The sequence below is a fragment of the Gavialis gangeticus genome, unplaced genomic scaffold (assembly GCF_001723915.1).
Source record: "Gavialis gangeticus isolate Ggan-Ray unplaced genomic scaffold, GavGan_comp1, whole genome shotgun sequence".
NCBI classification, from domain to species: Eukaryota; Metazoa; Chordata; order Crocodylia; family Gavialidae; genus Gavialis; species Gavialis gangeticus.
In genome coordinates, this window is record NW_017729004.1 from 34572644 (window position 1) to 34584628 (window position 11985).

General features: G+C 40.2%; 1 protein-coding gene across 11 annotated transcripts in view; it reads right to left on the minus strand.

Annotated features, from left to right (window-relative positions):
* Positions 1–11985, minus strand: part of SVIL (supervillin) — a 235462-nt gene that overhangs the window by 106402 nt on the left and 117075 nt on the right. For 3 of the 11 annotated variants that reach the window (XM_019508211.1, XM_019508220.1, XM_019508209.1), the window contains exons 7-13: positions 10777–10860; positions 7830–8744; positions 7324–7494; positions 6628–6662; positions 2862–2923; positions 2350–2489; positions 959–1054 (exon numbers count right to left, since the gene is read on the minus strand). In XM_019508211.1, coding sequence (XP_019363756.1) covers positions 959–1054; positions 2350–2489; positions 2862–2923; positions 6628–6662; positions 7324–7494; positions 7830–8744; positions 10777–10860 — 1503 coding nt within the window. The remainder of the gene's footprint in view (positions 1–958; positions 1055–2349; positions 2490–2861; positions 2924–6627; positions 6663–7323; positions 7495–7829; positions 8745–10776; positions 10861–11985) is intronic. The other 8 variants (XM_019508210.1, XM_019508212.1, XM_019508215.1 and 5 more) reach the window with 8 other exon arrangements.

Below are 11985 nucleotides of genomic sequence, written 5' to 3' on the forward strand. Positions count from 1 at the left end.
TGAACCCAGCATTCATTCCTGCCTGTGGCAGGGGGTCAGGCTAGATGATCTGTTTAGGTCCCTCCTGACCCTAGCTACTATGAAACTATGAATTAACTGAAGATGCATTGTTAATTTTATAGAACAAGAAAACACTTGCAATACTGCAATCTTAGAATTTGAGCTGATGATTGCTTAAAATTTTGATAACTTTTATCATTAAAATACAATGGCAACGCATCTTTATTACATTTGTTCTCCCTTTAGACTATGTGCAGAAAGCCAAAGAATAGGCTTAGAAATGCACTAAAGTACTTAAAAGACAATATGACCAATGTTTACAATAAAATCTGTTTACGCAGTCATAACTATTTATTTCTTTATTAAACTTATTCTATTGGCTGAATCAAATTCGATTTGATTTTTTGTGTTTATACAGTATGCTAGAGGTTCTGGCATAATCCTTGTCTGTAGTTGCAAAGTCATTCTATGCACTAGCTGCAAACAGGGATTTGTGCTTGCACCCATACGTGGTATAATTTCTTATATTTCAGGTTGTAAAATTAGAGGAAAGATGCATATTTAGAAATCCATATAGAGACATACAACTTATGAAAGAGAAAAGATCTAGCTTTGGTGTTTTTGAATTTGGAGACAAAACAACATAAAAGCGCGGGGGGGGGAGCAAGAGGGAGTTGCTAGGGGTTTTATCATGCAAGTTCAATTCTTCCACATAAAATATGAGCTTCAAAACAAGTAAAGAGAGGTCCTAAGTCAGGTGCTCAACAAGCACAAAAGCTTAAACGTTTTATCATGCAATCAGAAAAACAAGGATGACAGGTATCTTTAAAACATTCTTGAAATAAATGTTGCTGACTTGTTTGACACATTGATAAGCCATTCAAAATTTTAAGATGCATCTCTTATCCAGGAACCTTGCGCTCCATGTAACATGCAGGTTTACCGCCCCCCCCAGTACCTGATAGGTTGTACAGTGCTCTTAACTACAGTGGGACTAGGTATTCTTGCCACTACAGTGTGGGTATTCACAGAACGTGAAGCAGGGGTAGGTTCACTTTAAAAAGAATTGCCAAGGGAGGGAAAATTCACAAAGAGAGAGAAGAAAAAAGCATTAAGAAAAGCATTGTATTAAGTGTTAACTACAGAAAAGACAAAAATCAAACAGCAACATTTTACAATTAACAGTTATCTGCTGCAAACTCTTGCAAAATAAGACAAAGTACTTTGAAAGAGCTAAATGAGAGGCTTAGGACAGCAAAGAGAGTCTCTCTCTAGTGCTTGACTGCTACCCACAATGTAACCCAAAAGTTTCTTCATTCTATTTGCTAATTATGTGCATGGATTCTTTCCCTGACAACTGGTTTGCCCATGGTTTTCCAGACAGTTACAAGATGCATGAATGGAGAGGGCAAGGCACGGATTTTCAGAAGGTGCACAGGAGCACTTAGAGGTTTTCCTCAATTCACATATGCTCCATAACTGAATTGTGAAGACTTCCTCAAGGCAAAAATGACTTTACTTGGTTTATAATCCAATGCTACAACTCATCCCTCTCTACATGACAGCTTCACACGATTTCTGTGAGATTACAGTTCAGTGTTCTCAGCCTTATTAGACTTGAGGCACCCCTCAGAAAATACCAGCTCTTAAGAGTTCACTTGTTTTTTGACTATGGAATAATAATAGAGCAATTCTCCTAGTGCAAAGCATTTGGAAAGACCACAACAGGTCTGAAGGGTTTTAAAATGATGGATTTATCTATTTGAAACCTCTGGTTTCACTGTGTGACACGTATTACACATCTAACAGTGCTAATGTTGAGTGACACCTTTGAATGGCTCTTGTGGCACTCTGGCTGAGAATTTACTATTCCAGTTCATACAATTTAGTCCTCCTTATACCGCGGGGGTCAGCAACCCCCCGCATGCATGCTATTTGCAGCCTCCTGGTTGCAGCTGGCCCCGACTCTGGGTAGCTGCTGCCAGCAGGGAGCCCGGGCTGGGGGGCATTAGGGCAGCAGGGCTGGGGGGGGCACAGGGCACATGCAGTACATCCTGCCATGTACCCCCTGCCCTCATTTTGTTTTTCTGGCATGCCGGCACCCTGGCACTTTACAAGGTAGGAATTTGGGGGTTTTCGGCACTCTGACCAAAAAACGTTGCCTACCCCTACTATACCCCTCAGTCCTAAAGGAATAACCAAGTAGCAATTCCCTGTATCTCTCAAAACTGCGCCATGACAACAAATCTTTTCCTGACTAAACAAGCTGTAAATATGATGCGTATGTAATACAGTCTCAGCTTTAAAAGCAGTAGCCAACACCAAAGCTAATGCATTACTTGAACTTACGTTGCTGCAATGACCACTTCTTCAGTAGTAATTGGTTGTGTGCGGGACCTATCTTGCATACGCCTCAGTCTTCTCTCTACTGCTGAATTCCTTGAACGTGGTTTAGGAATATTTTTTGCTTCAAGTGATTTTTCCATTTCCTGGGATCATATACATGTTGACATTAATAACCCCAACAAAGAAGAAATTACCAGAACAAGTGTTTCTGTGCAGCTTTCTTAGATGCTAGGTGTTACATTTTCTACATAGATGATTCTGAACTGGCAGAAGAACAGTGGCAACAAGCAACATGAAGATAAAAAAAGCGCTATACATATCTCCAAGTGATATATGTAGTCTCCTGAACACTTCATAAACAATACTGTTAGCACTCAGGTGACTAGGAAAAGTATATGTGATTTACAAAGATACTAATGCAGGTAGAGATTAAGTATACTTGGGCAGCATCAGGGTTATTGACAATTCTTGCATAAAAGCATTCAAGTTAGTCTTCGAGAAAACACAATGCTTACTTTAAAAAGCAGCCTTTTTGCAGCAACACTCAGTTTGGCTCGGTCATCCAGTTTTTCTTCATCTACAGAAAGAAAAACACATGATATAACACGAACTTAAAATACTGCACTGTAAATACCAACACATCAGAAAATAAGTCCAGAAATCATTTTAACTACAAAAGACAAATTTACTTACTGGCACAAGAAGAACCAGGAAAACAATGAGCAGTAAAATGCAAACGCAAGTTAGGGTCTGTTCTCCTCAAAAATAGCGTGTATGTAGGAATATAACTTGCCTTTTTCAAATTAGGCTTTTGCTTAGGGACAGAATGTTAAAACATGGAAGGGAAAAAGTGTTCAGTTTTTTTGTTTATATTTCATAGATTTCATAGACATTAGGGCTGGAAGGGACCTCGAAGATCATCAAGTCCAGCCCCCTGCCCCAAGAGCAGGAAGTCAGCTAGATAAGCATCCAAATGTTTCTGGAAACAGTCCAGAGTAGGTGCCCGCACCACTTCTGGAGGAAGTGTGTTCCAGGTCTTGGGGGCTCGGACAGTAGAGACATTTTTTCTTATGTCCAGCCTTAAACGGTCTTGGAGGAGTTTATGACTGTTGGTCCTTGTGTTACCTTGGGGCGCTCTGGTGAACGGATGTTCTCCCAGATCCTGATGTACACCCCTTATGTACATATAGGCAGCCACCAGGTCCCCCCTGAGCCTGCGCTTTTCCAGGCTGAAGAGTCCCATGGCTCTTCATAAGGCCTATTGTCTTGCCCTCTGATCATGCACATGGCTCGCCTCTGGACTCTCTCAAGCGTCTCGAAATCCTTCTTGAATTGTGGAGCCCAGAATTGGATACAGTACTCCAGCTGCGGCCTCACCAAGGCCAAGTACAATGGGAGTATGACATCGTGAGATTTACCTGAGAAGCATCTATGGATGAATATATCAGTATTCAATTAATAAATTTTCTCAATAATAATTTATATACAGTAAAAGCTGTGTTAACCAGTATTTAAGTAACCGGAACACTACTAATTGGAATTTCCGGCTGGGGGGGAAGGGGGTCTCACCGCTGCCACGCACCACCCTGTGCTGCCACCGTTCTGCATGCCCCCCCCGCCAATTCTGCGTGAAGCTACTGCTCCCCCCACCCCACATGTCCAGCTGAGAAACCTCTGCCCTGGGGTAACCAGAATTTTTATATAACTGGCACACACCCCGCACTCATGCTGGATAACAAAGCTTTTACTGTATAATTCAAACAGTAAATTACTACTTTACTACCTTCTTCATGAGACATTTTTTCCTAATATCTAACCTAAACTTCCCTTGCTGCAACTTGATTATAATTATACTGCTCCTGTGTCCTAATGTATTAAAACTCTCAAAAAATATTTGGAGAACTGCTAGATTCAAGAACTAGTAATAAACATTTGGGCTAGGGACAGAAGTTACATAAACTGGTTTAAGTCATCAGAAACTGGTTTAAACCTGTAACAGAACAGAGGCTCAGTGCACATAAACCATTTTCAAAATGGCTGGAACTGGTTTAAGATAACCCTGGCTGACTGTAGTATCAAACCCAACTGATTTGGGTCAAACCGATTTATGCAACTTCTCTTCCTAGTTCAAGTTAAATCACAGTCCCTTAGCATCCCAGCATGCTTTCCAACCCTGGGCTGGGCTGGGCTGTCTGGTCCAGCAGAAAACCACAGCTGGAGTCTGGGGCCAGGGAGGTGGAGTTAAACCCCACTTTCCCTAAGTACAGAGCTGCCCTGCCCTGCTAAACTTACTGCTGGCTGTGACTGTGGACTACAAATCCCAGAGGTACCTGGTAGCAGGAAGAAGTAGTGATGGAGCAACCCTTAAGTGTCCTGCTGATGTGATTCTAGACTGCAAATCCCAGACACCTTGGGGGTAGCAGGAACAGGAAGGGAAAACAGGAAGGGAAAACACAGTGCATGCTGGCTAGTACAAGACAGCCATGCTCTAGTGTCCCCCCCGGCTTCTGGCTTGAGCCACTCTAGGCACGTGGTTGCATTTCCTGAATCAAAAGTGAATGTCTGTCCATTTGTTTAATCTCTGCATCTTAAATTAACCTGCAAAGACTCAAATGATTCAGCCTTGGGCTTTTTGACTGTCTGCACTTAGCTTTGAAGGTTCACTATTTCATCTCACCTTAGAATAGACACACAAGTGTATTATTCCCATAGAGCAGATTATGAAAATCAGATTATAATAGCAAGTCTTTCTGATCATCATTTTGTTTCCTTTGTTATTTCAGTTGGTTTTAGCTGCTACCAATAGCTATCTTTAGGGCTGAAAAAGTGCTATACACATATGAAAAGCTGTGGGGAATATCAGCATTCAAATAGAATAAGGCATTAAAACTCTAAATTTAGCTGTTCAAGAGATTAGCTTTGTTATTTGTGTACGAACTGAAGTACTGTACAACCACGGAAGAGAGAAGCAAGGCTGCTGGTCAGAATTACCGTGCTAATCTTCAGTATCCAGCAATTTCCTTAACTAGAAAAAAATTTGTTTGACCAATACAAAAGTTTCTATCAGCACTCATACTTCCCAAGCACTTGTCACAGACTACTGATTAGAAATAGGTTAATATGAAAATAAAAATCATATCTACAATCTTGAGTGGATATAAATAATTATAGGACAAATGTTTGGCTTAATTTTTTTTTAAATATAATGCTGACTAGGGAGGTGCAGACAGATTTTTTTGGCTTTAATTAATAAAATGGCAGAAATATGCTTTTCTAGTTATGACCCATGAAAGCATATTAGGAATAGCTAAAACAGTATGTAATACTAGTGAATTGTCCACCCCTGGAGCGCCGCCACCCACCACCCTGTGCTGCCTTCCAGGAATGGGACACACACACACGACGTGACTTGCACACGGCGGCCAATGCCGCCACCCCGTGCAACCGCTGCTCCATGTCCGGCCCCGCGCCACCCCCCTCAATTGGTGTCACTGTTCCATGTCCAGCTGCACCCTCCCCTCCCCTCCCCCCCGCATCCGCCTGGCCTCCTCTGCTGGAGTTGCACCCCGCCCTTCATTCTTGACGCAGCGCTGGCTGTGGCCATGCCCTACCAGGAGCCACGCCCCCCAAGAGCATGACAGGCAGACAGACCGACCGACCCCATTATATAGGCAACCCCCGCTTTTAGCACTCTTAATTGTTTCCTGAAAAAACAAGCGTTCAGTGAAATGGAAAAGTATTTCACAACCCAAGGTGGCAACCACAATTGTTTTTAATGACCCAAGATGGTGGCCACGAGCGTTATAATGAAACTCGCCGAGCACCAAGTGAAAGCACGTATCAATTTAAAATGAGCATTACAGCAAAATAGTGCTAAGCGAAACAGTGTTAAGCGGGGGTTGCCTGTATAGATTCTGTTGTAATACTATACCGACTGCTAGATTTTGGTCATACTGGGTGCATCTACATGAGGTATGTCACTGTAGCAACAAGCTATGGCGACATAGCTCATCGCTACAGCGACGTAGCATTAGTAGGCATAAACTGCGATACCTTAGCTACATCACTGCAGCTCACTGCTACAGTGATGGAGCATCTAAAAACAACTGCTGCTGGGCCTGTGCAGTACTAAAGCAAGTACTAAATCACTGCGCAGTACCAAATGCACAGTCAGGGGCATGTGTAGATGCACCCACTGACGAGCACTTTTTGCAACTCACCCCCTTCCCTCATCTCTGCCCCACTTCACCATTATCCAAGCAGAAATTCAGGCACGCTTACCATCAGCAGCTGGCATTTCTGGAGTCAGAGCAGATCTAGTGAAAGATAGCAAATAAAGAGAGTCAGTTGGGAGAGACAGGCTGCAGGGAACCAAAGGAAACCACAGACTAGAAACAAATCCAGTTTCAAATGGTCAGGTGGGACAGTTACTATCTCATAGGTGAGAAAGCTACATGTTTTTAACAGTTAATTTTTTTCCATTAATGAAATCCTTTAACAAAAGCAGTAGGGCAAGCAGTACAAGCCAGACTTAAAATCTAGAAAAGGAAAAATTATTCCAAGTGCAATTCATATTAAAGTCTTAGGAATTTTCTGGCAGTCCTTTTAAATGTAAAACATTGAGTCTGGGCATAATTGTTGTTTGTTTTAAAAAGGAGCTCCCTTTACATATTTGTGATATATAAAAATCAGACAGACTTTCTTCCTACTCAGAACAATTGCTTGGTTGTACTTTCATTTTTACAATAATTAAACTACCTATTGGTTTAGTTAGGCATTTACAACAAATACTTCAAAAATTGTTCTGAAGAAACAAAACTGCTCGTATACAAAAATGTATATTTTATTGCTGTTATGGAGACAGAAAACCCTTTGTAAAAAGTTTTTTTGCTGACATTGTGAGAAAGTTTTCTACGTGAGCTTGCCTATATTTACCTGCATAAGAACACTACAGAAAGTCACACGCATGCTGCCTACCTATCTGATTCCTTTCGTTCTGCTGAAGTTATAGGTTGAGTTCTAAATCTCTCAGAAGTCTTTCTACTTTCACCAGGAGAAAAATAGCGCCTTGGCTTTCGTGGCCCTCTTTCATGTTCAGTATTGGCAGATAAAGCACTACCTGCTGTTGACATCTCAAACCGAGATTCACTTTTAAACATATGATAAGAAGTGCATAGAAAAGAGAATAGGAGAGAGAAGTGAAAGCACAGATATAAGCATCTCACAAAAACGATATGCTAACGATCACTCTGCATGCTCTTAGGGTAACATGCACAGAAGTAAACATTCCAGCTACCCGACATCATAACTTGGGCTAGCAAGCAGAAGCAAAAGACCAGGATTCAGGCTGACTCAGCCTCCAACACAGACTGGTGAGAGCTAAGCTGTGTGCTTTAAAACAGAACAAAACCAATGTTGAGTTTGTGCATCATTTTGCCAAGGACGTGCAAGCGTCACACAAAAATTTCTAAAATGTCACCTACAGTTCAGTTTTCTTGTTGGCATGAGCAGTTTCCAGAAAGACATTACGGAGCTGGGCAACAGAGACCTTTGTGTCTACCATGCCAATCTCACCATTGGGCACATCTGCTTCAACACTCTGAAATTCCATCTCCTTTTTTGTAACTGGCTCCTTACTTTTAAAAGTCTCTAGCTTAGGAGCACCAGTGTAATCAGACAAGGAGCGAGTCAAGAGTTTTTGTTTTGCTGGAGACACTTCCCGAGGAGTGCTTTTTGCCTTGGCAGATTGCAATACAGATCCACTTTGGATAAACATAGTAGTTTCACTCCTTTCCATGTTCTCAGGCATCTTAAGCTGAGGTTCAGGTATCTGATGCTTGATGCACTCAAGTTCTTTCTGAAGCTCTGATGCCTTTGGCTTGCTTATCAGGGATGAGCTAAGTGTAGGCTTGTCTAATTCCCTTCCTCTAAAAAGGCCTTCATGGCTCTTCCCTTGCCTGCGAATCTCAGAGGGCAGAATTGGTTTTCTGCTTTTTGAAAGCTCTTCCATCTCCAGATTATGTTCATCAGGCTTTGATCCATAGCTCTCGAGTATGTCACTCTTTTCATTCTGTAGCAGAGAGTCTGTTGGGGTTTTTGTGATGAAACCACCATTGTCTGGGACTAACAAGTTGCTAATTGACACATTTGCTAGTTCTTCCGTTGCCATCAGCTTAGCAGCTTGAGCAACACCAGTGGACTGAATATAGCCATATATTGGTTGGCGAACTGAACTGAGTGACTGGTTGGCAACCCTATCAAAGGCAGATATTTCTGACTGAAGAGGCATGTAATGAACTGGCACTGGCTGTGATTTTCTGAGAGACAGAGCATCTGTGACAAGTTCAGGGCTTCCACGAGTACTTTCCTCTTTCACCAGTTTCTCTCTAACTTTTACTCTTTAAGAAAGAAAAAGGATTAAAGCTGTCAACAACAACAACTGATTATAGGGAGGAACAAAACACAACATGCTCTTATTGCAAGAACACAGAGCAACATTATATTAGAACAGAATACAAAGGAGTAAATGAACAGAATGGGTCAAATCTCTCTCCCCCTTAAAATCTTGGTATTAACATGTCACTCAAGGACACTGAAAATCATTTAGAAGCGTCTGAGAACATGCTCAGCCTTCTACAAATATAACTGAGTAAGGTATCAAATTTAGAGCATGTTCCCATGAATCACAATGATGCTCCTTTATCAAACACAGTGCATTCTTATAGTCTTAAAGAGAGAACAAAAACAGTTTCTAAAAAACAGTTTTAAACAATGCCATGTTCCTTTTGCAATATGCACTATTCAGATTTCTGAGGGTCTTTTCACCACAAGCAGCTGACACCTTACTGCTCATTTTGAGAACAAATTACTTAATATATTTTCTGGGTATCTTCCCCCATCCCTACAACAAATAAAGACAATTTTTAGAAGTATGTTATATAGGAGATCTTCAGGTAGATTTTTGCTTGGTCTAAGTAGAAGAATTTGAGATGCTGCAACAAATTCAGTCAAACTTGCTACGAGAGACTGAATATAATTTAGGCACAGCTGTAAAAGTGAAAGTGTGGCAACAGCAAACTAAAGCATCCTTGAGTTAAAACTATGCCACAGCTTCAATAAAAAGTGTGTGCTTTATGAACATTTAAAAAACGCCTTCACAACATCCCAATATGTTGAATTTATGGAAATGTATCAAAACTTCTCTCACCTTGACTCGGTTTCTAGCAATGCTTTTTAACGTTTAAGATGCACATGTACCAACGCAGAGCTATGTTCTGCCTTTCACTGTTTGCTGCTAGTTCCTGCCAGCAGGAGTTAGACACCCAAGGGCATAATTTGTCCTATATGTAAATTAAAGAACTGCAACTGAAATCTCTAGCATAGTTTTTAATGTTACAGGAAGTTTACAGAGCATTCACTAAATAAGCAATTTTACATGTTTTATACATAAAGATTAAAAAGAGATCTGTACTTCCTTGAAAATGGTAAGCAGTAAGGTGCTTTTTGCCCGGTTTAGTGTCCATTAGATATTCCAATCCCCAAATAAGTGTAGTTCAAGGTTTGTTATCAACAGACTTTTCAGAATTAACTTTGAATATAGGGGGTTTACTTTTTAAATTAGGATTAGGGGTTTTGAGAGTGAGGAACCATGCCACTGGCGTATTAACCTTTCAAGTTGCTCGGTATTCCGGTTTTAAAGATTGACCCACTTTGAAGTGAAGCCTTTCTTTCAACTTATTTAAAAAAAACAACAAAAAAAAGTCATGTTTATTCTGAAAGATTAAGAAACCACTTCAGAATTTTATGAAGCCATCAGTTTTTTCCCCAGAGTATGCTTCCTGCATGTTTTCAGATTCAGATAATTAATTGTGAGTCCAAAATGAAGTCTTCCCTGGAACGCGTCTCCCCTGCTTCCTATTTGGGGGCTATTCCAACATGCCGTCAAATGGTAGGATAAAGTCCACTGGTAGCTCTGAATAAAGTTGTTTGGTCTTCTCTATAGTTTATGTTCTTAATCCTTCTTTCCCTCCCTCTCACCCACAAGAAAAATGATAGTCTTATTTTTAATAAAACTACCTTCAGGACTTAAAATTTGCAGTGTGCAAAGGAAAAAATAGTTAAGAACAGACCAGAGACAAGATAATGAGTTACAGAAATTAGCCAAAGCCAATAGAATAATAGCTGTGAAGGAAACATTGGGGGTATTTCTAGTTTTCCACTAAATCAATTAGTTATAAGTTACAATAAAAGCAGATGCTCCAGAAGTAAGTTTCAGTGGCTGTTCACTGAATAGGAGTGATCTTTTCTCATCCACTGCTGTTAAAGGATATAGAAGACAAACAGTAATTGATGTCAGAGGAAAAAAGAGGGAGGTGGGGAAGAAGACTGTTACAGTTTGATTGTTAGCCACACAGCTATATTTTAGGATACCTGGAGGGCCAGCTGATAAGTGAAGGTGTGTCCCCTTCCGAATCTTTCTGAAGAAACCATTCAGGTTTTGCTTTCCCTGCACTACTATAGAAAATAGAACTTCAGATAGCTTTTGGTAAGATGTCAATACATGCACACTCAGTCTTATGTACCCTCCCACCCCAATATCTTAAAAACAGTTTTCAAGTATTCATTCAGTTATAAGGATAACTTCAGAAAGTTAAACACGGCACATTTTAATGTAATGAAGCAGCACAATTGTTTAATCAAATAATTTTCTTCCACATAATCTACAGAATCCTAAGTATTTTGCTGTGACATCGTGCCCAAACTGTCCAAATGTCTGAAATGAAAGACCAAGAGAAGCTACAGCTATTTTACTTTCTGGTTTGACAGTCTGTATAAGATAGCAGGGAAGCAGCACTATATTGTACCCAAAATTTAGACTTACTTTTCTATTCAAAATCTAAAGAAGCAAATCCTACCAAAAATCCTGTTTATCACTCCGACAAGATTCAGATTTGATAATGCTAGAAAAATCAAATTGTGCTAATGCAGTTTAAAAAGAAATACCTACATAGAAAAACTGGCCTTTAAAGCACTCTTTAAGCACTTTGCCACAAATAGTTTCAGTTCAGATGCAGTAACTCCCAGTCCCAGGCTACACTGAGCCCCAAAACAAGCTGTGTTTTAGGTTGGAATGTTACAACTGTTCTAAATAAGCAGAGAAAAACAGTTTGTCTGGTTTTCTTACAGCTGGCTACAAAACACAAAAAATATTAAAATGTCTTTTAAAAAAATTAAAGTAGTGTTAAAATGATGTTGTAGCCTTGATGGTCCAGGAATTGTGTGGGAGGCTAGGAATTTTTGGGGGTGATATCTTTTACTGGACCAACTGTAAGGTTGGAAAAAAGTTATACAAACTTTCAGATGCAAGAGCTGATGAAGAATGTCTTGCATATGAAAACCTATCCAATTGTATTCCAACCATGCAATTGGTTCAATAAAAGATATTGCCCCCCAACTTTGTACCTTTTTCCTTCTAAGACAATTTCACAGGCTACTTGTTCTCAATATCATTACCATGTTATTGTTATTTAACTTAAATATTTTTTTCCTAATTTAATGTTATTATTCTCATCCGTATCTTATCCTTATCCCTATCCTAGTCAACTGTACAAACTGAATTCTCTCTCCCTGATGTTTGCA